This window comes from Odocoileus virginianus, chromosome 16, assembly GCF_023699985.2.
Source record: "Odocoileus virginianus isolate 20LAN1187 ecotype Illinois chromosome 16, Ovbor_1.2, whole genome shotgun sequence".
Classification (NCBI taxonomy): Eukaryota; Metazoa; Chordata; class Mammalia; order Artiodactyla; family Cervidae; genus Odocoileus; species Odocoileus virginianus.
In genome coordinates, this window is record NC_069689.1 from 19,428,252 (window position 1) to 19,451,322 (window position 23,071).

Consider the following 23,071-nt stretch of genomic DNA (forward strand, 5'->3'; position numbering starts at 1 on the left):
GAAACAAGAAGAGGTCAGCTTATTTTCAAGTCTGATGGCATGAACTACAGAGGAAAGAGAAATAGCTTGAAAGCTACAATGCAGAACAAGGACACCTATGCCACTCAAATACACAAAGCATGAAAGAGAAGGCTACTGGAAAAAGAAATCTTAGGAAATAGCCAGATTTCAATCATGGGGGAAATGTGAAAGGAATTTTTCAAAGAGTGAATGAGAATACAGCATGTATGCATACTCTCTGAGTATGGTCCCAGAGGGTACCATGGAAGGGTCCGATACTGAGAACTACCAATGAAGGAGCTCTGAAACGTGTGCTGTTAAAGCCCCTCTACTACCAGCCTGACAAAAATCCTGGAACAACTTCAAGCTTTATTTTTGGTCACTGACTGTTATAAACATCATGCATAACGTATCCCCCAAACAATTTCAAGATAAGGTTCACACACAAGCACTTACCTCTATTTCTGTAACTTTTTCAGAAGGATTATCAATTAGGAAACGTGCTAAAGTCCCAGGAGTAGTTCTGTAAGTTAGAATGATCGAGTTTTTAGGGTCCTGGCACCACTGAATAAAGAGATCCCTTGAAAATCCACATTCCAGGTCAGGCTGGCTGGCAAGTACAACTTTAGGGCTAGGTACTCGAGCCAAGTCAGAAAGACCATGACATAGAGAGAGATGACGAAACTGAAATGGATTATTTCTTTTGTCTTCAAAACACCTCATCAACTTATCACTCATCCATTCTACCTAATAATGGGGGGGAAAAGATGGCAATAATTAGAAAATACTGCATTATAACTTGAATGTATTCTACAATAGTTCAGGAGTTCAAGCTCCATCTTAAGTCTTTTTTCCACCAATGATTGCTTAAATTTGTACCATGCTGACAAGTAGCTTATTTTCTGTTTCTACTCCCCAACAAATCTTCTCAGTCAAATGTTCATCAGTAAAAATCTATAATTTTACATCACGTTTCAGTTATGTCACCTTAAATCTTATTCAGAAGGTGGTATATAAGTCCTAAATGAATATCTTACCCCAGACATGGCTATTTCAAGAAAAAGAGCTTATTCAAAAGGAAGAGAAAAATGAATTCTAACATTTATATCCCAAGAGGTGGGTTCTATTTCTATCCCTATTTTACAGATTGTGATACTAAGCATTAGAGAAGCAACTTACTCAATCTGTAAAAGGGGAACAAAAACAGAACCTACTTCACAGGATATTTAAGGATTAAGTGAAATAATACATGTAAAGAATACATAACAGTAAGTGGTTGATTTTTAGTTTATATCATCATCATTATTATTATCATCAACCTCGACAGAAAAAGAAAATTCAAAGAGCATTTAAGATACTGTTTTCCAGAAGTCCAATTTCTGTAGCAAACTTCTTTATTACACATAACATGAAAACAAACCTGGGACTTAGAAAACTCCACCACATTATAACTGACATTATTGAGGAGTGCCAATGAGTAAACACCCAATCCAGCATCTTTAGTTCTCCAAATCTGATCAAGGAGTTGAGCAAGTTCCAGAACTCTGCCTGCAGTGTCCACTGCTATTAATACGTTTCCATCACCTCGAAGTGTTTCCAGGACATTTGCTAGAAAATAAGAATGTAAAATCCCAATAGAACATAACAATATCTTGCTATAAGATTAAAGATAACTTTTATCTTCAAGTTTTCACTATTAAGACTATGGTTTATAACAATGCCATTAACTATTTTTTTTAATTGAAAAATTATAAATCATGGTTTCTAACCCTTTCCACCCATAGTACACACAGAAAATAACATTTGTATAATATATTGGGAAAATTGGGCTAACAAGCCAAACACAATCAGCTTTGTATTTCCAGGTCACTCTGGTCTCACCTGCCTCACCTCACCTCTCACTTCCATGAATTTCATTACAAAACATAATTCCCAAATTTATACACACACACTTATACTTTAATACATACATGCATTATATGTATGTATGCCTATAGAATAAAAGATAAATTAACATTCCTTCTTACAATAAAAGACTTTCTAGATGAAAATCTGCTTGGAAATATTTAGTTAAATCAAACTCTAGCAAAAATAAACAACAAAAAAAATCCAAGAATTGAAAATCATCTTAGAGTAACATAGTATATAAGTCATACTTTTTAAGTAGATAAATGAAGGTGGTGGTTTCAAACATGTTGAAATTGGAATCCGATTTACCCTGCTGAATTCCAGTGCAGCTTACAAAAACAGAATAAAAGATAAAAGGGCTCAAGCCAGAGCAGAAGCAACCAGGGATGGCCTGGATGCATCTCTTTAGAACCAAGACTACTGTATTAGAGTATAAAACACCCAAACACCAAAGTCAGCAGACTATGCACACCCTCATTTATCTCCTTCATTTTCCTGAGTATAAATGTTTTTCTAATATTTATATGAGATCTTTATATGTTGTGATGTTCTATGTTGTCTGATGTTCAATGAGGCCAAGGAAAGCTAGCTATGTGTTGAATAGCAGGAAGAAACCAACCTTTATACTTATTCCACAAAAGTTAAATTCAAACCAACAAAAGCATCTTTTTGTAAAAATATTGATACAGTTACATAATATTCTCTTAAAAACACGAGAGTTAACCAATCTCTTATGACAAGAAAAATGTCAAGCAGTCATTCATACTACCATGCACCTCCACAGCTCTGTAGAAAGGACTGTAAGCAATACATACTCAGAAGCTGCTCATCTCTTTGTTTTCTCCTGGGCTGCACATAGGTAGCATTAAATGAGTCTGTGATAAGTAAGGAGGGTCTGCTTAGCATTTCCAGGGAACATCCATTTAAGTGGCTATAAGGAAGTTGAAGAACAGGAATACTTTGTATCACTTCAAATAAACAACAGATTTTCTTACCAAAAAAAAAAAAAAAACAAAACCCTTCTTTTTATAAGGCTTTTTTCCTCTTCTAACTATAACAGTATACATGCTCACTGATAAGAAAATCTAGTAAATTCAAAAAAGGAAAACTAAGCTCTTCCAAAGTACCATCACCCAGAGATAATCACCACAGTATTTTAGTGTATATCCTTCTAAGTACATATTTCTCTATGCATATATCTGTGTATGTATTTTACTAAAGTGGTATCTCATGTAGATGATTATATACTCAGTTTATACCCTAGTTTTCTCCCATGACATTAAAATCATTTTCCAAATCTAATTTTTAACAATTATAAAAGCTTTCTGTGTATTTGTACAATAAATATTTGGTCATTTCCCTTTATTGATATTTAGGTTACTTTTTTTTGTCATTATAAATAATCTCTCAAAGAAAACTTTTGCAAAAAGCTTCTTCTGCATTTCTAATTGTTTCTTTAAGGACACATTCCTAGAAATGTTTTTACTAAAATATACAATATTGCTAAATGGCTTTCCAGAAAGGTTTGACCCTTTTGAGAAAGCTCTCCCTTTTCCAGAAAGGTTCAACCAGAAACAATGACCAACTCACTAAATAATTCCCAGAAGAACACTACCATTTAAAAGCAATTTTAATGGTATTTAATTTTAAAAAATCATTATCATTTAGATTTTCTCTTTTTTGACTTTATCACTTATGTCCATTTTGCAACTGGTATTTTTCTGATTGATTAATACCTTGTCTTACAAATAAGTCTTTGATCAACTTTATGGAAATATTTTCCCTAGTTTATAGCCTTTTAATTTACTTCTTTTTTAAATTTTTTATTTATTTATTTTTGGCTCTGCTGGGTCTTTATTGTTGCACGGGCTTTCTTCCTCTAGTTGCGGGGAGTGGGGGCTGCTCTAATTGTGGGGCACAGGCTTCTCTGTGCTGCGGAGCACGGGCTCTATGGCACACAGGCTCAGTAGTCGCGAGAAATGGCTCAGTAGTTGCAGCTCCTGGGCCCTAGAGCACAGGCTCAACAGTTGTGGTGCACGGGCTTAGCTGCTCCGTGGCCTGTGGGATCTTCCCACATCAGGGATTGAACCCATGTCTCCTAATTGGCAAGCGGATTCTTTACACTGAGCCACCAGGGAAGCCCTGACTTAGTTTATTGTTTCAGACATTTTGAACATATATGTAATCAAATGTAGCAGAGTCTTCCTTTATAATTTGGTCCATTTCCTTTCTGCTTACCAAAGTCTTTTCCAAATCAAGAGATCAGACTCACCAGTATTATTTCCTTTTCTATTTAATTCTAATCCACCTGAAATTTATCTTATTAAGTGATATAAAAAAGACATAAACTGAGGTTTTTCCAAAAATGTTCAAATATCATTCACTCAAATACTCATTTTTTTTCATTAACCTGTAATTACAAGAGCCTAAAATTCAACATATTAGTCTTAAATGTTTCTTAATATGATACAAAAGATCTTAAGGATATATAATCTAATATAAAAGTTATGTACTTAATGTAAAAAAATTACAAAAGAAACCAAAACAATCTTACAGAAATGCTGTAAGTCCAAAATGAAGTTTTAAAATGAAACTACTGTGTCCCCTTTTCAGTTGACTTCCCTGATAGCTTAGTAAAGAATCTGCCTGCAATGCAGGAGACTCCAGTTCGATTCCTGAGTAAGGAAGATCCGCTGGAGAAGGGATACACTACCCACTCTTCTAAAAGGAGGTTGACTTTAAATTAGATAGTATTAATGAATTTTATCAAAAAAAAAAAAAAAAAAACCCACCTGCAAAGTTCCTCTAAATAGCAAGTCAAGAAAATATAAAATATAATTTGATGTATAAAAATTAATCTCCTATGCAACATCTCCAGAGAGATACTTGTTTTATAGAGTAGATACCTGCATGTAAATTTCAAAACAATATCTTTTATCTCATATTAAACTTTTTTCCTTACAATGCAAATAATTTAAGTAACTTTGAAAACATTCACTATTTGGAACTTTTAAATTGCTCTAGATTTCTAGTTTAAAGAAAACTTTGTTTTTAAATTTCCCTCCAAACAATGAAGCAAGACCAGCTACATTTCCATTAGCTTTTATCTTAATATACCTACATCTCCCTCTTGTGGTTGAAGTCAACTGCATAAACAATTTCTTCTTCTCCATCTTTGACTATTTTCCATATTGTTCCACCTATCATATGACCAGCTGGCAGAGGTGTGATAGACAAGCCATGTCCTTTACCTAGGTCAACAAGATAATGACAATAATCAGATTTCTTATTACAAATCTAAAGAAAGGTTATTTATTATTAGCTATTCTTTAATAAGTAACACGTGCAATGATACAAAATTCAAAACTAAAAAGGCATACGGTGAAAAGCAAGTCTCACTCTCCAGTCCCCCAGCTACCTCATACCTTCATGGAGGCACTCTTATAATTTTATTATGCATCTGTGCATTCTGTGCTTGAAAAATAAAAGGCTAGAGCTTGCCACTACTATTCAATAACTTAGTATGAACTAATAAACTTTATTGTTCATATTGTGCACATAAATTATGAAGTGCTTCCATCTTCACTAATCTCTAAACTGACAATTCAAATCTCATTCTAGTAAAGAATGTATCCTTTAGAAAACTAAGTACCAGCCAAACGGCTGAGACCATTGTTACTTCCTGGCTAAACCTCAGAGTCCATCTGTGCACCATTTTTTCATATTTATGGTATCATATTTATGAAACTATGTAAATGGTTCTCTCCACAGAAGATAAACACATACTTAGGACTTCCTGTCCTAATTAAATGACAAGTCTTTTTCATATTCAATCCTAGAATTCAGCCGTGTTCTACTCTGTGCTGCCCCAGCACTTCATTTACTTCCACCACTCCATCCGGTCATCGGAGCTACTTTTCCTCCTCAACCTCACTGTGAGCTCTTTGGAAGAGAATCTGACTATGCTACCTTTGTGCATTACATATAGTGAACACTAAGTAAGCGTTCCTAAATTAAACCTGAAAAGGAGGCCTGAGTTGTTACATTTTATTAGAATTTAGCCTGCAATACTTTAAAATTCAGATGATTTGGGGGTAGCTCACGGTTCCCTATGGAATAATGCTAATGTTTTATTCTTCAGACAATAGTGCCTAGAATTTTTACTACAAATTTCCCTTGTACTTTTCAGTAGTTCAAACACCATTAGTCCAATTATTTGTTACTGGAAACAGGTTTTACCTTTCAAATTCACAATCTGAGAGAATTTTAACTGTTGTATCTTATCAAAGGCTGCATCCACATCATCTAGGGTAAAGAGCGTAAAATCTTCTGTATTGTGTCGGGACTTAAAAAAAAAAATACAAATAAAAGGTTAAAAATTATCACTGCCAGGGTGTTAAAACAGTTTTTTCTTTAATTGCTTAAATTACCTGATAAAGGTCATACATGAACATCTGTCCCATTTTATAAACGGGAATGGTTGCATAGATGGCGCAGTTCAGACCCAACTTTCCAACAGCATAGGGGAGGGCGCCAAGATGGAGGGGGTCGGGATGAGACAACAAGACTGCATCAATCTGGTGAACATGCCTAGAACACAAGCAAGATGACTATTACTGAGTCTTGTTCCTAAAGGAAAAGGCACTATACTCAAAATTAATTTGCCAGTTCTGATTTCTCTCAGTATTCTGAGTTGAAGATGATGATGGGCCAAAACAGAGAAAGTGAAAGTGAAATCGCTCAGTCATGTCTGACTCTTTGTGACCCCATGTGCAACTGAGAGCTAAAATTACATTATCTATGAATTTCAATTACTACTACCCCTGTCCTACATAGAGATCAAAACTGTGATATGAGTTGCACATAAATACATAGCATCTAGACACATTTTTTTTTTTAAAAAGGAAGGAAAACAGTAGACACCACACGTAAACTGATTTCAAGAGGTTATCTTACATACTATTAAAGTTCAAGAACTCAGGATTTAAGAAATTGTTAAGAAAAGGACATTTAAAAGGCCACATATTTATTATGGATTTTTGTCTCAGCTTTTTGGCATAATGACTGACAGCATATTCACGATAGTGTAACTTGAGTCAATGAATAATATATTCTAATTAACAAAAGAAATAAGAAAAAAATATTTTGCTATAAGTTCTAAGTTTTATTTAAGTTCTTGTTCATTCCATAATTAGTACAATACTGCTAACACAACTAAATTTTTCTTTGATGGATTAGATCCTTTTGAATTTCATGGTCTTTATTCTAAGCACCAATTCTCAAATGTCTAAGCATCAAAAGATTAAAAGAAAATAAGCTAATTTGATCTGACTGCAGAACTTTTACAAGGACAGTTTTCCTCTCTTCAAATTCTTATAAACTTAATTTTGCTCTTTTCTAAAATTAGGGTGCAAAAATTTCTACTGAGATCCATTGATCAAGTAACAATTAACTTAAGATTTTGCTGACTTTCAATAAACACAGTTTACAAGTCGATCAAAACTACGCAAATAAAAAGTCATTATTTGGTTCTTCAGTTTAAATAAAATTGTTTTACTATCAACTAAATTAGAGCAAAACAGCAAACATTGTGTAATATCAAAATAGCATCACAACATAGAAAAGTTGATTTTCTAAAAGTGTAGAAATATTAACAGTAACTTACTTCCTCAGGGAATCTATAATATCCATAGAAAAGTGCTCATCCCAGCCACAGTCCAATAAAAATCTAAACTCGTCGACTTGGAGAAGATAGCAAAGAGCAGATTCTTCTTGGACCCCAGAAAGGGTGGTTAATTTGATAATAGATGTCATTTTTTCAGTCCAATAACAACAATCCAAAAGGTTCTTTCAACAGAAATAAAAACATAGTTAAACATAAAAGCACAGTCATTTTAAAGACCTATTTCCACCACTGCTAAGTGTGAAGGTACAAACATAATCTTACACCCTCCTGTTTATAGAGTTCTTCAGTGGCCCCCTCAATGTGGTTTGATGAAAAGTAGTAGATTTTGGAATCAGACTGACCTGTATTTGAATATATGCTTATATGGTTCTGAGCTTGCTAGTTAAATTTCCCCTCACTTATGTATCCTATAAAATATTAATATTAATATATATATTAAAAGGATGTTGGAAGATTTCAAATAATGTATAAATTACCTAGAATGGAGACTACCAAGTTTCTCAATAAATAAATGTAGTGTACTAGTGAACTTATTCTTCAAGGTGAATCTGCTCCTCCTTTATTTTGTTCTGAGACAGCAGTGATTTCATTGCATTACACTGTTATTAGTTTATGTGTCGTCTTCTACCACTAAACCAGTGGTCCTTAAATAAAGGACCACTTGACAATGTGATAAAAAGCTATGGATCTTTCCTGCTCCCCTCAGTCCTTAAGAAAACAAAACAGTCCATGTACATGTAGCAATTTACATATTTTTCAGGGAATTTTGTTAAGAAGCCTTGCACCAGAATGTGAGCAACTGAAAACAATTGTAGTGCCTTATAGTTTGCACTTCCTGAAGAGAATCTGACACAGAGTAGGTGTTCAAAACATATCCGATGGAATACAGTTGGGATACTTACTACATACTTCAAGAAGATCCAACATGAACCATCTATTGGGATTTAGGACCTAGAATTGTGCGCTACTATATAGATGTTAAAAACATTCATATGCAAAGCACAACTCCACAGCAAGATTTCAGGTCTTAGGTTCTTAAAATAAATCTGCCTTTTCTGGGTAACTATGAAAGTAAGAGAATTATTCATTCACAGTTATTTATCCTTAGAGTGCTTAGAAGAAAAGGGGACATTGGAAAATTCAAAAGTTTTCTAAGTTATTAGACCTCCCTCTAATTAATGCGCCTTTTCATTACTGTTAATGTTACTCTATAGCATCTATTATTAAAATTATTATTATGTGAAAAAAAGAGAGAGAAGGTCATTGCACATCTGATGATCCTTCAACATCTGCCCAAGGTCACATCAACAAATTAAGGTAAACTGCCCAGCTTTCTTAACAGACTGTCACCACATCTCCCATCCCTGTTTATTTCAGTCACAGCCAAAGACCCAAGACTCTGAGGTTGTCCATCATTACTGACGTCCACCTTCTGGGACCAATTCACTACCTCTTCTGCCTTCCAAATCCTTTTGGTATTCCCTCTGGAACCATTATACTCACTGAGAATTTCACCCTCTTCTCTGAAGGTTTTCCTCATCTGCAAATCATCACAGAAACCTAGCTCTTCTCAAATGATACTGTTTCTCTTCCAGCCTTCTCAAGAGGCCTTTTTTCTCCTGTATTCCCTAACCTCAGACGCAGGAAGCATGTGCTCCCTATTCATCACTGCAGCCTCCAGCCCACGTCTTCTCCTTCCTCCTGGAAACATTCTAGTCCCGCTGAACTCATGCTGCCCAGCCAGCTCGCTGTGAGCCTTTCCTGTCCTTCCTCATTAATGGAGGACTTTAGTTCCTGACAGTCTTCCTCTGAGTAGCTTCATTACTGACCTCTTCTCTCCTTGACTTTCTCAACTCCAATAATCTTCATTTCACTTCAGCCACCTGGCACCACAGTCACAACCATGACCTTATGACCAATAAGCTGCAGCACTTTCAAAATTTCACCTTCAACTATCTCCCCGTCTCACTCCCACCTTCACTACTCTAGAATTCCCACTGCAAAAACCCCTCAGCCTCACTGTATCATCTCTAATTCACTGACTACTTTTTCACTGTCCATGACCACCTCCTGTCTCCACTCATGTTATATGGATCCACAAGCCATCATGATTATTTTGCAAATACTCAAGTGTTTTGCAGCTCCAGTCCTTCTTTGTACAAGTCTGGCAAAATCCTAACCTTCACTAACTCCAATCATGTACCTTGTCTTTTCAAGCAGCTCAGTGCTGCCAGAGTGGGGCAAAAAACCAATCACACAACTATGCTATTTGCTCTTTAAATTCATGGTCAAAGATCTCAAACAGGCACTATGTCCTACCTACCAATCCGATTTTTCTTAGTAGGTTGACTTTCCATCTGAGACCACCATTTCACATCTCTTCTCTGCTCAAGCATCACACACCCTTCCCTCCACCCTACTCTGTTGATAATCTCACCTCATTCCTCAATCAGAAGACAAAAGTAATCAGACAGTAACTCCACATTTTCCAAATACCATAGCTACTACATTAACCTATCTGTACGAACGCTGTTGTGTCTCCCATCACACAGAACAAATCCTGTGTGTGTGCTCTGAATTCCACTCCTGTTTATCTTCTACACAACTTCTCCAGTCATCCCTCTTTCTCCTGCGTCATCAATGGATCACCAATGTACCATTCCCGTTAGCATACAAAGATACTCTAGAATTTCCCATCTTAAAAGAACCCTCTCTCAATCCTACAGTCCCCTGCAACTGCTTTATCACTTCCACGCTCTCCTTTCACAGCAAAATTTCTCAGAATTATTTGTCCACAGACATGTCTCTACTTTCTCATCTCCCATTCAAACCACTGAATCTGACGTCTTTCTTCACCATATCACTAGAAGAGTTTTCATGAAGGTCACTGACAAAGCTCTATACAACTGAAGCCAGTGGACATTTCTGTGGTCCCAACTTACTGGAAGTCGTAGCAGCATTCAATGAAATTAATAGCTCCATCTTCCCAGAAACACCTTCCTCTGATCATCTGGGTCAACCATCTCCTGATTTTCCTTATATCTAACTGGCCATTCCTCACTCTCCTCAATTAATTTCTTCTTCTCCCCCAACCTCTATATGAGGCAGTGCTTTTCTGCAGGACTTTCTCTTTTCTCTCGAGGTAATCTTACAGTCCTCCAGCTTTAAGATCATCTGGTCTCTGATGGCATCATCCTTGATCTTTTACTTGTTTTTCACATCTAACCCATCAGTAAATCCTTCCTTTTTACCTCTATTCAATTTCTCAATTATAATAATTTCTCATATATTTCCTTCTATCTCCACTGTCACCAAGATCTCTAACTAGTGTGAGTTATTGTTTTCCCTACCTCAAATTCTCTTTCAGAGACATTTTCTAACCATCCTAAAGTCCACCCCACCTAAGTTACATCCTATAGTGTGTATTTTCCTTCTATTTTCTTCAAAATACATAGTATCCACCTGTACTTGCTGCTTATTTGATCACTTTGTCCAACCCCTTATCTCCTTTTAACCCCTACACCAGAATAAGGACTCTATGAAAGAAGAGACTTTTGTCTCTTCTGATTATATTCTAGCACCCCTACAGTGCCTAACACATTGGTGGTCAATAAGTGCTTCTTAAATGAATAAATGAAGATGGCTAGTCTTAAATGAGCTTAGTGCTATTTCCAAAGCATTAACAGCTACCTTTTCATACTGTTCAAGGGGTTCTCAAGGCAAGAATACTGAAGTGGTTTGCCATTCCCTTCTCCAGTGGACCACGTTTTGTCAGAACTCTCCACCATGACCCGTCCATCTTGGGTGGCCCTACACGGCATGGCTCATAGTTTCATTGAGTTAGATAAGGCTGTGGTCCATGTGATCAGACTGGTTAGTTGTCTGTGATTGTGGTTTTCATTCTCTCTGCCCCCTGATGGAGAAGGAAAAGAGGCTTATGGAAGCTTCCCGGTGGGAGAGACTGACTGAGGGGGAAACTGGGGGTAACAGAGGATGAGATGGTTGGATGTTATCACTGACTCAGTGGACATGAGTTTGAGTAAGCTCTGGGAGTTGGTGATGGACAGGGAAGCCAGGCATACTGGAATCCATGGGATCGCCAAGAGTCGGACACGACTGAGCAACTGAACTGAACTGAACTGCTACCTATTTACATGTACTTTCTTTGGTTTGGGAGAGCTCTCTGGGTGCAGGACCAGGTTTGATCTATGTTTGTATCCTTACTATATGAGCACGTCTTATACAGTGGATGTTTAATAATCACTGTTGCTAAAACAAATAAACTGAAATTAAAAATACATTGACTTAGTCTGTTCCTATTTTTAAGGGATGAGAACTACACAGATACTAATTCTCTATTTGAAGAAACGTGTTTATACAGTTTAAAATAGGACTTGGATCTCCCTGTCAAAAAGCTCCATGTACCACAATTATAATAGTGGCCTAAGAGAAATTCTTTTCCAACTTAAATCTACTTTACTCTCCCACTTTCTTTATTTAGATTATGACATGAAAATACAAAGCGTCTTACAGATAGAACTGAATGAGCTCATTTATAACTTTTGCAGACGAACCCAGATTGCAACAGATGAAAAGATATTTTTATTATAATTGCTTATAATACAATAAAGCTGTATCTTTATTAGACACTCTTTACTTACCGGTATCTCAGTTGTATTTGGGATGAAACACCATGAATTCAAAGGAAGACTTCTTTACATATCTAAAAAATAAAGAAATAAGAGTCTCATGAATGTGGTATAATGATTTACATCTGTTTTTAATTTTTGTGTTTAACTTCATGTCTTATCCTAAGGTAAAGATAGTGAACAGCAGCAAGTAGAATACTATATGGTCCTATAAAAAAAAAAATCTTGGAAATAAGATTTTTAAAACTGACATTAATTTATGTTATTGAGAATCATAAAAGAGGTGGGATCTTAAATTATTCATTAAGGACTGGTAGGCCATGGGTAAAAAGAGATAAAGAGAAAAGGTATTCAAAACAAGAGAAAAACATGATTAAAAGCCAAAATAAAAACTTATTAGAGTACCAGTAACAATACTAGCCTGGCACAATTTCATGAAAGCAAAAAAATGAAAACGTCTTAATGAACAGAAAAAGGTCAGCTAATGAAAGGCCTTGGAAACTTTGGACCTAATTATAATTGCTAAACAGAGAATAGGCAACAGAGACATTTTAAGGTCAATTATCAAGTAAGATGTCACGATACAGGTAGTTCGGTGTATTTTAAAAAACTAGCTGGTATACATGACTGATTAGATAAAGAAGATAAGAGAATACAGGGAGATTAAAAAAAGAGAGAATTTAGCAGCCCACTTCCTCCTTTCAAACTTACTGGTTTTATTTTGAGACTAACTTTCTTTAGCCCCACATGTACCTTATAACTCTGACATAGAATTCACTAGTTGTTATTTAAGTAACCAAGACTTGAAATTCAACATGTTGGACTCCTTCCTTTACTTCTTGGGCTATTAGACTGTTAGCAACTCCTGATTATTTCCCGCTTAGAATGCTTTTGTACATTTATTATTTTCTTCCATTCATATTGCAAGCACCCTTACCTTACACAGGGTCTCACTACCTCAGAGTTTCTCTTGGCCTGCAGCCTTTCCTTCCTTCATCTCAACACAAAATTTACTGCAGGATTAATCTTCCAAAACACCCCTGAATATGATCCCTGGCTGAAAAAATCTCTGAAGGCTTCTGTTTAAAAAAACAAAACCTGAATGCCTTAGTAGGCAACGGAGGGCGCCAGCAAGCTGCCCTGAGATCACCACTACTATCACCTTAAGGCCCAGCTCAAATCTAACATCCTCACTAATCCCTGTATCATTAGTCTAGACTAGAACAGCTCTGTCCAACAGAAATATCACGCAAGCCACAAACATAATTAAAATTTTTTCAGTCACACTGAAGTTTTACAGGTGAAATTAATTTTCTTTTACTTAACCCAATATTTCCAAAATATTATCATTTCAACATGTAATCACTATTAAGACATTAATGAGTTTTGGTACTAAATCATTGTATTTTATGATTACAACACATCTCAATTCAAACCAACAACAATTTCAAGTGCACAACAGCTACAGGTAGCTAGTGGCTACTATAATAGCCCAAGTCTAGACTCTAAAATCAATGCTTTGGACTGCGCTTTGCCACTCCTAAAGTGCAAGCTAGCATCATACTATTTTCACATTCACGTCTTAGACTTGATTTTAATGGCATCACCAACCACTTAATCTCCCAGACTAAAAATTAAGTCACCCTCTGACCACCAAATTGGCTGCCATCAGTTAAACCCTATTTGACATTTCAGAAGTCTCTCTGACATCCTTGACTCTCCCGCCTCAGTGGAGGCACCCATTACCTTACCTGAATGACTGTAATTTCCTCTCATCTAGTTTTTCTGTTCCAAGTTGATTCTCCACAAAGCAATCAGACAGACCATCCTAAAAAACAAATATCCTTGCGCCCCTTTCTTGTGATTTCCAGCTAACTACTAGGTCTGAACAGCTTCCTTGGAAAGCAAGGTCCTTCACAAGTTTACCTTAATCTCCCTCTTGCTTCATCAACCACCCTCGCACTGCATGCTCAAGCCTGCTTTCTCCTGCTCTCCAAAAGTAAAGCAAGCCAAAAGTTCTCCAGTCTTTGCATCTCTGTACTGTATCCAGGGACGACCTTTTCCTGATCTTAGTACTTTCCTTTTGACTCTTAATGACCCAGTTCAAATATTTACTCCTTTTTAAAGCTACTTTGGTGTCTCCAGGCGATGTTTTTCATTTTTAGTTAACACAAGTGGGCACAAAGAATATATGTTGAATGGATGTTAAATGAATGGGGGAAGAGTAAAACGAATCTTTTTTATCTCCAGTGTCAAGCACAGGGCTCAAAGCAACACAAATATGTACTGAACGGAATGAATCCTCACCATATAAATTCCTTCTGAGCGAGGATTGCTGACCATTTCACCTCAATTATCTGTCACAGCCACTCGTTCTCAATCAGGGCTGCATATGCTGATGACAACTACGGGGAACCATGCAAAATCTAAGGGAAAACGAGAGTCTGGGTTAGCTCTGGAGCTCGAGTGAGAAAAGTCTCCTCTTGATCAGTTCCGGGAGAGCACTAGTTTCATAAAAGGCTCTAAGGTTCTTAAAAAAAAAAAAAAAAATCTGAGCACGGGCAATTGATAACGCACGTTCGCCTGGTCACAGGAAGCCAGACCCGCCGGAGTTAAAATTATTCTGACCTCCTGTTTACCGTTGAGCATGTATATAGAGTGATGATGCTGGAAGCGCGCAAAGGCGATGCGGGGGTCGAGGGAGGGCCCGGGAGGTGGGTTGCCGAGATTGTTTTTCAAAAGCATGGTAATGTCTTCAAGGTTTCTGGAGTCGATTAACTAAAAACAACGCCTGTTTTGTGCCCAGTAGCCTCGTGGTCTCTCAGTACGAGATGACGGGAAGACCCAGAGGAAGGGGGCCGAGAACAAGTTAGCCAAAAGGCTAAGGAACCGAAGCTGGCGTCGGATTAACTCCTCCAGCATCGAGAGACTGAAAGGGAGGCGGAAAATGGCAGAAAGGAGGGAAGAAGAGCTTGGGAGTGAATCGTAGGAACTGCCACGAAAGACCGGGAGCTTTGGATCCATGGAGAAGTCACTGTCTTTCCCTCGCTGAGTACTTCCGCCAGGGACGACCGAGACAGTCGCACCCGAAGCCCTGGGGGGCACGTCCCCGCGCGGAGACCCAGGCGGAGTCGGAGCCCAGCTCTCCCCGAGGACCGAGACGCCCCCTCCCCCATCCAAAGGCGCACAGCTTTCTTCCGCCCCCACTTGCCTCGTCAGTCCTCCCCCAACGCGGTCCACTGCCCTTCCCAACCCCCTAATCGAATCCACGTTCAAGAGCGAGAAAAGTTGACGTTGGTTCAGCAGCGCCGGTGACGATCAGCCAGGAGAAGCCCCTCAATGGCCGCCGCCATTTTGAAACCGAAGGCGACCCCGCGGAGGCGGGGAGACACAGGGTGATACCATCTTCGGGGGTCGGGAGGGGGGGGACAAAACTGAAAGAAGTGTGTGGTGCTTACACCGAGTCTCGTCACCTGGGGCCGAAGTTTCACTTCTCAAGGATTTCTAACGTGTTGAAGCTAAAATTAAATATGAAAAGAGTCGAGCAGTCAAGGGAAGAAGAGGTATGATTTCCCGGAGCCACCCTCTCATGGACCGGACGCGGCTAATGGTGGGTCCCGAGGCCGCAGCTTCCGCCGGCGCGAGTGGCTGCTCTCTCCGCTGTCCTTTATCGTGGGGTCGTTGTTGGCTCCGAGGCCGCAGGTGGGTCTGGGGTTCAGGGCGGTCGAAGCGGGGAGACTCGCCGTTGTGCAGGCGGGGAGGGGGCACCTCTAGGAAAGCGCGCGGCGGCGGCGGCGTGTGCACCGCCGTTGGGCTGGTCTGGGCCTCCTCGGGGCCGGAACGGCTTCCTGAGGTTTCTGGGCGAAGGAGACCGAGAGAGGAAACGAGCCGACTTTCAGGTGGGCGGCTGCGCTCTTGCTTCCCGCCTGGCGCTTTTGGGAAAGGGTATTCTGAGGTTGTCCTAACTGGAAAACATCTTTAGGTGTTATGGGACCGGAGGGGAAACCGGCCGGAATCAAAGCTCCCAGACTGAGGGATCACAGCTCCCTGGCTACATAGACAGCCTGGAAGGGGCAGCCTCTCCGCGAGCATTTCCGATTCGCCCAAGTTTCAGAGTTCTGTCTTCCTCGTTCTTCAGGATTGGAAACTAACCTTACTCTCTTTAAAGTCTTAAACCCTCCTGAGCCGCCAAGCCCCAAAGTACACACTAAGTAATATTTGTTTTTCATTTCTAGAGTGTAAATGTCATTCAATCGAGGTTCCGGACCTCAAAGAGTTCAGTTTCTCCTTGCATCCAGAACTGATTTTTTTATATGTTAAGTCGACACTTTGGATCAATACACATAAATTACTGTAAGGACTAATGTCTAACCATCTATGTTTTTCCGGTGTGAATTTAGGAGGACTCACAAAAGTCACACCATATACAATTTTCTTTATAGATGTTAAGCGGGAAAAACTGGGTTGAAGGAAAGGTAATAAGGCAAATGTTTTATCGTGCTGCACAGATAATGCACTTTTTACAAACTGAAGGTGGGTGGCAACCTTTTATATGCACTGGGAAACCAAAAAATTCTCGTGACTCACTTTATCTCTCTATTCGCTTTATTGCAGTGGTCTGGAATGAAACTTGTAATATCTCAAGTTATGCTTTCAGTAGGAAAAATGAGATAAAGCTAAGAGTAAGATTAATATACATGCTGACCTTTATACTTACTGTAAAAGACAGAAAAGCATGAATAAAGAGCATGGACCAAGGAGCCAGACTGCCCGGGTATTAATCCCAGTTCTGGCACTTACTGCTTCTGTGACCTTAGACAGCTTGATTGTCCCTGGATTTCCTCATCTGAAAAAAGGATCTTGGCTTCACTGGGGTCATGGCATTAGTTAATACATGTATAGTAATGTAAGGATTACATGAATTGGAAATTAGGAAAAGCAGTTAAGAACCATGCCTGACAGAGAGTGCTTTAAGAGTCAGCTCTTTCTAAAAGTAGGGAGAAAATTTTGGATCATTTTGGTATCAGAGGGTACATGATCAGTTACTCAATTCCCCAAGTTCAGAAGATAAAAACCATTTTTTTTTTTTTTTTTTCCAGGAATACCATAGCTACTCTCAGTTCTGAAGTAGAAGCAAAATTTTTCTTGAGAGTCTTCATATAAAGAAGACACTAATAATATGTACATTGCCCTTCAGGGCACCCATGTGAATGTTACTCTTCATCCAAACCTAGACTTGTCTCATTAGAGACTGTCCCAGATGCTCGCTGCCCTCCGTCCATCAAATAGAGCCATCTTATGGTCTTGGGTCTGTGACCATGAACCTGTCGACACTCCTCCTCCTATCCCTTCTCAAGGGGATCATTCTAGCTCACTTTCTTTAAAAAAATGTTTATTTTTTAACGAAGGATAATTACTTTACAGAATTATGTTGGTTTCTAGCAAACATCTAGCTCACTTTTTATGTTCATTAATCTTTGTCTTTCCAGGTCATCCACTTGCAGTGGCGTATGCAGGACAAATTTTATGTTCAGTTGTCACTGGTCCCAAAGCCCATTAAGTAGTAGACCATGCAATAGTAATATGAAATGCCTCTGGGACTAAGATTTGCCATTTATCTCTCGGGGATAGAAATCGCTTCCATCATGTTGAAAGTGAAAGTCTCTCAATCATGTCTGACTCTTCAACCCCACAGACTTTATAGTCCATGGAATTCTCCAGAATACTGGAGTGGATAGCCTTTCCCTTCTCCAGGGGTCTTCCCAACCCAGGGATCAAACTCAGGTCTCCCTCATTGCAGATGGATTCTTACCAGCTGAGCCACAAGGGAAGTCCAAGAATACTAGAGTGAGTAGCCTATCCCTGCTCCAGTGGATCTTCCCAAGCCAGGAATGAAACCAGGGTCTCCTACATTGCAGGTGGATTCTTTACCAACTGAGCTATCAGGGAAGTCCATCATGGTGATTGACTCCCACTCTGGGTTCTAAATGTACAGAATCCTTTTATCTGTCACTCCCACTGCCTTATCTGTAGAGTCTCTTTGAGAACCTGTATTAAGCAAGAGCCCATGAGGTGAGGTTCATCTTTTCTGGTCAGAGTAAAGACAGACAGCCTGCTGGCCCTGTTACGGGAGTGCAAACAGTAATGGCTTATTAGCCCACAGCTGGCCATGGGCTAAAGTCTTGGACCAAGAGTCAGAAGTTACTTTTTTTATTGGTTCAGTGTTGTGTTGTGGTGGTGTTCAGTTGCTAAGTCGTATCTGACTCTTTCCAACCCCCTGGGCTGCAGCACACGAGGGTTCCCTGTCCTTCACTATCTCCTGGTTGTTGAGTCACTTAGTTGTGTCTGACTCTTCGTGACGCCATGGACTGCAACCCACCAGGCTTCCCTGTCCATTACCAACTCTCGGAGCTTGCTCAAACCCATGTCCATTGAGTTGGTGATGCCGTCCAACCATCTGATCCTCTGTTGTCCCCTTCTCCCACCTCAATCTTTCCCAGCATCAGGCTCTTTTCCAGTTAGTCAGTTCTTCACATCAGGTGGCCAAAGTATTGGAGTTTCAGCTTCAGCAGCAGTCCTTCCATTGAATATTCAGGACTGATTTCCTTTAGGATTGACTGGTTGGATCTTCTTGCTGTCCAAGGGACTCTCAAGAGTCTTCTCCAACACCACAGTTCAAAAGTATCAATTCTTAGGTGTTCAGCCTTCTTTATGGTCCAACTCTCACAGCCATACAAGACTGCTAGAAAATCATAGCTTTGTTAGACCTTTGTCAGCAAAGTAATGTCTCTGCCTTTTAATATGCTCTCTAGGTTTGTCATAGCTTTTCTTCCAAGGAGCAAGCATCTTTTAATTTCATGGCTGCAGTCACCATTTGCAGTGATTTTGGAGCCCAAAAAAATAAAGTCTGTCACTGTTGGCATTGTTTCCCCATCTATTTGCCATGAAGTGATGAGACCAGGGCCATGATCTAAGTTTTTTGAATGCTGAGTTTTAAGCCAACTTTTTCACTCTCCTCTTTCACTTTCATTAAGAGGCTCTTTAACTCCTCTTCACTTTACCTTCTCCAGGAGATCTTCCCAACCCAGGGATCGAACCCAGGTCTCTCATGCTATAGGCAAATTCTTTACCATCTGAGCCACAAGGGAAGCCACTATCTCCTGGAGTTTGCTCAAATTAATATCTGTCCAGTCAGTTATGGTACGGTTAAATAACAGTCAGCTGTGCTGAGGGTTAAAATTGACACCTCTCAAGAAACTTATGACTGGTGGGAGAATAGATGACCCCTGGACTTCTCTAGAGACATATTGTCTAGTATTTTGTAGGTTAGTGCTTTCCAGGTTACATAATTTGGTTAAGGCACACATTGTTATTCCCATACTTGACTGGCTCAACTTTATAAAAAACAAGCGGCCAACTTGATCAGAATCACAAAAGGTTCCTGAGTGTTTTATTAAATAGATAGGTCTTAAAGATCTGAATGCAAATAATGTTACTTAGGGGAGGTACAATGCTACAAAAACCGCTGCCTTCTAGGAATAAGGTAATGTTGCTTACATTTATATGTCTAAGAACGATTTGCAGCAAACCACCTGGGGAATTTATTTCAAACATCTCATTTATTTACATCATAGTTTGCTAGATCTCTGATATTCAGACTGGAATCTGCTGTGTGTAATATTATACTCTATGAAAGCAGTGTATAATAGTTGTGTGACTTTTAACTTTGTGTCTGTTTCCTAACCCAGTGCCTCTAGTGAGTAAACTTTGAGAAATAATTAGAATGTGTGTGATAACCAGTTTCTTAGGAGAGGCAGGAATCCAGTCTACATAATCCTAACACAGTTGAGTGCTAAGATTAGAAACAGCTTCTTCCCAGACACAGCTAAGCCCTTTTATTAGCAGTAATGTATTCTCTTTCTGGGATGTTGCCATGTCTTCTCAGACATTATATAGGATTTATTCATTATATATTCATGTGCATACATATGTATTTCATCGTTAGATCCAAATTTTTACAGAAAATTGATTCAGCTGTGTTTCCATTGAATTAGTGCAGATTCATTTTCCATGTGATGACTTATAGTTCTATAAAGACGTCATCCTTTTCTGCCTTTTGGAAACTTTTTAAACACTATTTTTTAAACTGGGTCTTTGTTGTGCATGTGGGCCTTCTCTAGTTGTGCAAGCAGAGGCTCCTCTTCATTGCGGCACACAGGCTGCTCCTTGTGGCTTCCCGTTACAGAGCACAGGCTCTTGGCACACAGGCTTCAGTAGTTGCAACACATGGGCTCAGTAGTTAGGCACACAGGCTTAGTCGCTCTGCAGCATGTGGGATTTTCCCAAACCAGAGATCGAACCCGTGTACCCTGCATTGGCAAGCAGATTCTTAACTACTAGACCACCAGGGAAGCCCTGGAAACTCTTCAAAACTTAATAAGTCTTTAAGTACCATAAATGTCAATGTCAATTTGGGGAAGGGTCTCTATGAGAGGCATTTCAATATAATAGAAAGATCTAGGCCTTTGGTATGAACCTGTGTTTGAATTCCAGCTTTATATGTAATACCTATTTGGTTTAAACTGTTTTCTTATCTGTAAAATAAGAGTAATAATTTTTCATGTTATATATTGGACTGTGTGATGGCTGTGGTACCTAGTAGTCATTCTACAAGAGTAAGTTCCCTTCTCTCCATATCTTTTGTAGAGTCATTTAATTGATAGTCAGATCTACTGTGACATTATTCAGTATGGTTCTTAAAAAAATTTCTCATGTTTTCATTTCCTTTCTAAATTAGTTTTAAAAAATAGTTTTCAATAATTATAGCTTTAAAGAATTCTGCTTCTGACAATATTATTGTTATATTAGTTTTAACATTGTGAGCTATGCTATATCTAAAAATATTTTACATGTGTAAAAAGTTCTAAATCAGTACTAGGAGGGTGAAAATACTCAGCTTTTGCAGGTAGAATTTTTTAATACTCTCTCCATTCCTGTGATACATCAGATCACTGGTGGAACTTGAAGTATAATTAATAAATTGACTTTAGTGCAGTGTAATTTTCATACTCATCATTGTCACCTATGTAATCTTCATTAAGTAGATTTTAAGTAATATACTACATTCTGATGACAAATTTTAAAGAGGCTTATTATGCTTTTAAGATCTATCTCTTATATTTAGAGCTATCTTCCTGTTTCAGGTATGATTTGAAAGATATTTCAAAAGTGGCCATATTTCAGGGGGTTTTTTTTGTTTGTTTTTTTTTATATAGCATTCATAATGAACTTACTTCAGGTTGTGCGTGACCACTGGGTACATGTACTTGTCCCTATGGGATTTGTCTTTGGATATTATCTAGACAGGAAGAATGATGAAAAGCTAACTGCCTTCCGGAACAAGAGTCTGTTATATAAAAGGTTAGTTTTTGTATTTTTTTAAACCAACAGCCAGTTTTTGGAAGTATTCTTAATATCCTTTGTGCCAAAAATAAAGAGAAGGGGTAATTCCCACTCCTCCAAGGATTTAGTGATACTATTTTGTAGTCTTGTTTGTTGTTCAGCCCTTATATAAAGCAGTATGGTTACTTTTGCAGTGTAACCAAGTCTTTAGTTTCTGAACAGGCTATTTCAGATCTTTGAAAGTTTTTTATTTCAAGGTACATTTGAATGTAGAAACAGTTTTATACCATCTCATCAAAGCCTATTCTGTATGCAGCTTTAACATATATTATCATATACTGTCTTACTTAGTCCATGATGTAGCTGAAATCAACAGCACTAATGGCTTGAGGCACTGGTCTCAGCCAACACTCCTCAAGAGCTTTAGGCAGGATGGTTGGGTGATCAAATAGCAACTGGCAGCCGCCTTGTCCCATTGTGTCTCTGGAGATGGCTTATTTGGCAGCAGAGTTAAGAGTTAGCATGGCAGGGTATCTGCCACTGGCTGTGATGCTGGGAAGGAGGAAGCTCACAGACAAGAGAATCGAGCAGCAGCCACAGGAGGTGTGTAGAAGAGGCTCATAGTTAGGGATTTCGAGAAAGATAAAATGAGCTAGAAAGAGTCTAAAACATTAAATGAACTCACTGAGAGGATAATTGCTTTCATATAGACTAATGAGAAATTACAGTTGTTAAAAAAAAAGAAATTACAGTTGTTTAATCTGGAAAAATGAAATTGAAGAGGTGGTGAAAGGTTTAAAATCACAATAGAATGAATATTCTCAATCTAATAAAAATTTTTGAATGTGTCAGTTTAATACAATATAAAACACCAAATTCATATTCTCCTGACTTTCCCTTTTATTCTTTCATAGAAGTTTTCTTTACACTTTTGCTTCTCCTTTTTTTTCTTTCTATGCAGGGAATTGAAACCTAATGAAGAAGTCACCTGGAAGTAATGGCTACAGCTGAATTACAGAATGTTCACATTTTTTTAAATTATAAGAGAAATAAAAACACTCATTATTTAATCTGAAGAATTTAAAGTGTGATCCTTTGTGTGCTGAAATAATCTCTCCTATTTCAGTAACACGTAGTGATTAAAAAATAGTCACCTAATCATAGCCCAACTTTGGAGAAATTTTTTTCAAACCTTGTACTTCAGAGGATCTCTAAAAAGATGGTAGGATTTTATTTGCTAAAAATCAATAAGCAAAAATTTTAGTTACCTTGGGGTTAGCAAAGATTTCTTAAATATGTGTAAAGCATGAGCCAGTTTTTAAAACCAAGACATACTTTATCAAAATTAAAAACTTTTGCTCTTTAAAAGACACTATTCAAGGACTTTCCTAGCAGTTCAGTGGTTAAGATTCTGTGATTCCAATGC

General features: G+C 38.3%; 2 protein-coding genes and 1 long non-coding RNA gene across 8 annotated transcripts in view; 1 reads left to right on the forward strand and 2 right to left on the reverse strand.

The window, feature by feature from the left end:
* The window catches only part of LOC139038709 (uncharacterized), a 448,893-nt gene that overhangs the window by 19,660 nt on the left and 406,162 nt on the right, over positions 1-23,071 (reverse strand). The gene's annotated exons all lie outside the window — the stretch shown is intronic.
* Positions 1-23,071, reverse strand: part of CPSF2 (cleavage and polyadenylation specific factor 2) — a 46,414-nt gene that overhangs the window by 17,390 nt on the left and 5,953 nt on the right. The window contains exons 1-10 of one of the 5 annotated variants that reach the window (XM_020875966.2): positions 15,455-15,634; positions 14,551-14,669; positions 12,256-12,317; positions 7,574-7,755; positions 6,339-6,498; positions 6,148-6,253; positions 5,030-5,159; positions 2,724-2,839; positions 1,421-1,608; positions 457-747 (exon numbers count right to left, since the gene is read on the reverse strand). In XM_020875966.2, coding sequence (XP_020731625.1) covers positions 457-747; positions 1,421-1,608; positions 2,724-2,839; positions 5,030-5,159; positions 6,148-6,253; positions 6,339-6,498; positions 7,574-7,722 — 1,140 coding nt within the window. In that variant the 5' untranslated portion in view covers positions 7,723-7,755; positions 12,256-12,317; positions 14,551-14,669; positions 15,455-15,634. Of the gene's footprint in view, positions 1-456; positions 748-1,420; positions 1,609-2,723; positions 2,840-5,029; positions 5,160-6,147; positions 6,254-6,338; positions 6,499-7,573; positions 7,756-12,255; positions 12,318-13,994; positions 14,017-14,550; positions 14,670-14,871; positions 15,354-15,454; positions 15,635-23,071 lie in introns of those variants that run through there. The other 4 variants (XM_020875971.2, XM_020875973.2, XM_070477947.1 and 1 more) reach the window with 4 other exon arrangements.
* NDUFB1 (NADH:ubiquinone oxidoreductase subunit B1) lies at positions 15,843-22,724 on the forward strand. Of its 2 annotated transcripts, none has more exons than XM_020875975.2 (3): positions 15,843-15,945; positions 21,519-21,663; positions 22,607-22,724. In XM_020875975.2, exons 2-3 carry the CDS (start codon positions 21,527-21,529, stop codon positions 22,641-22,643), a joined length of 174 nt encoding a protein of 57 aa, XP_020731634.2. In that variant the 5' UTR covers positions 15,843-15,945; positions 21,519-21,526; the 3' UTR covers positions 22,644-22,724. The 2 variants fall into 2 exon arrangements, with proteins under 2 accessions (XP_020731634.2, XP_070334049.1); XM_070477948.1 differs by lacking the exon at positions 15,843-15,945 and adding an exon at positions 16,058-16,142.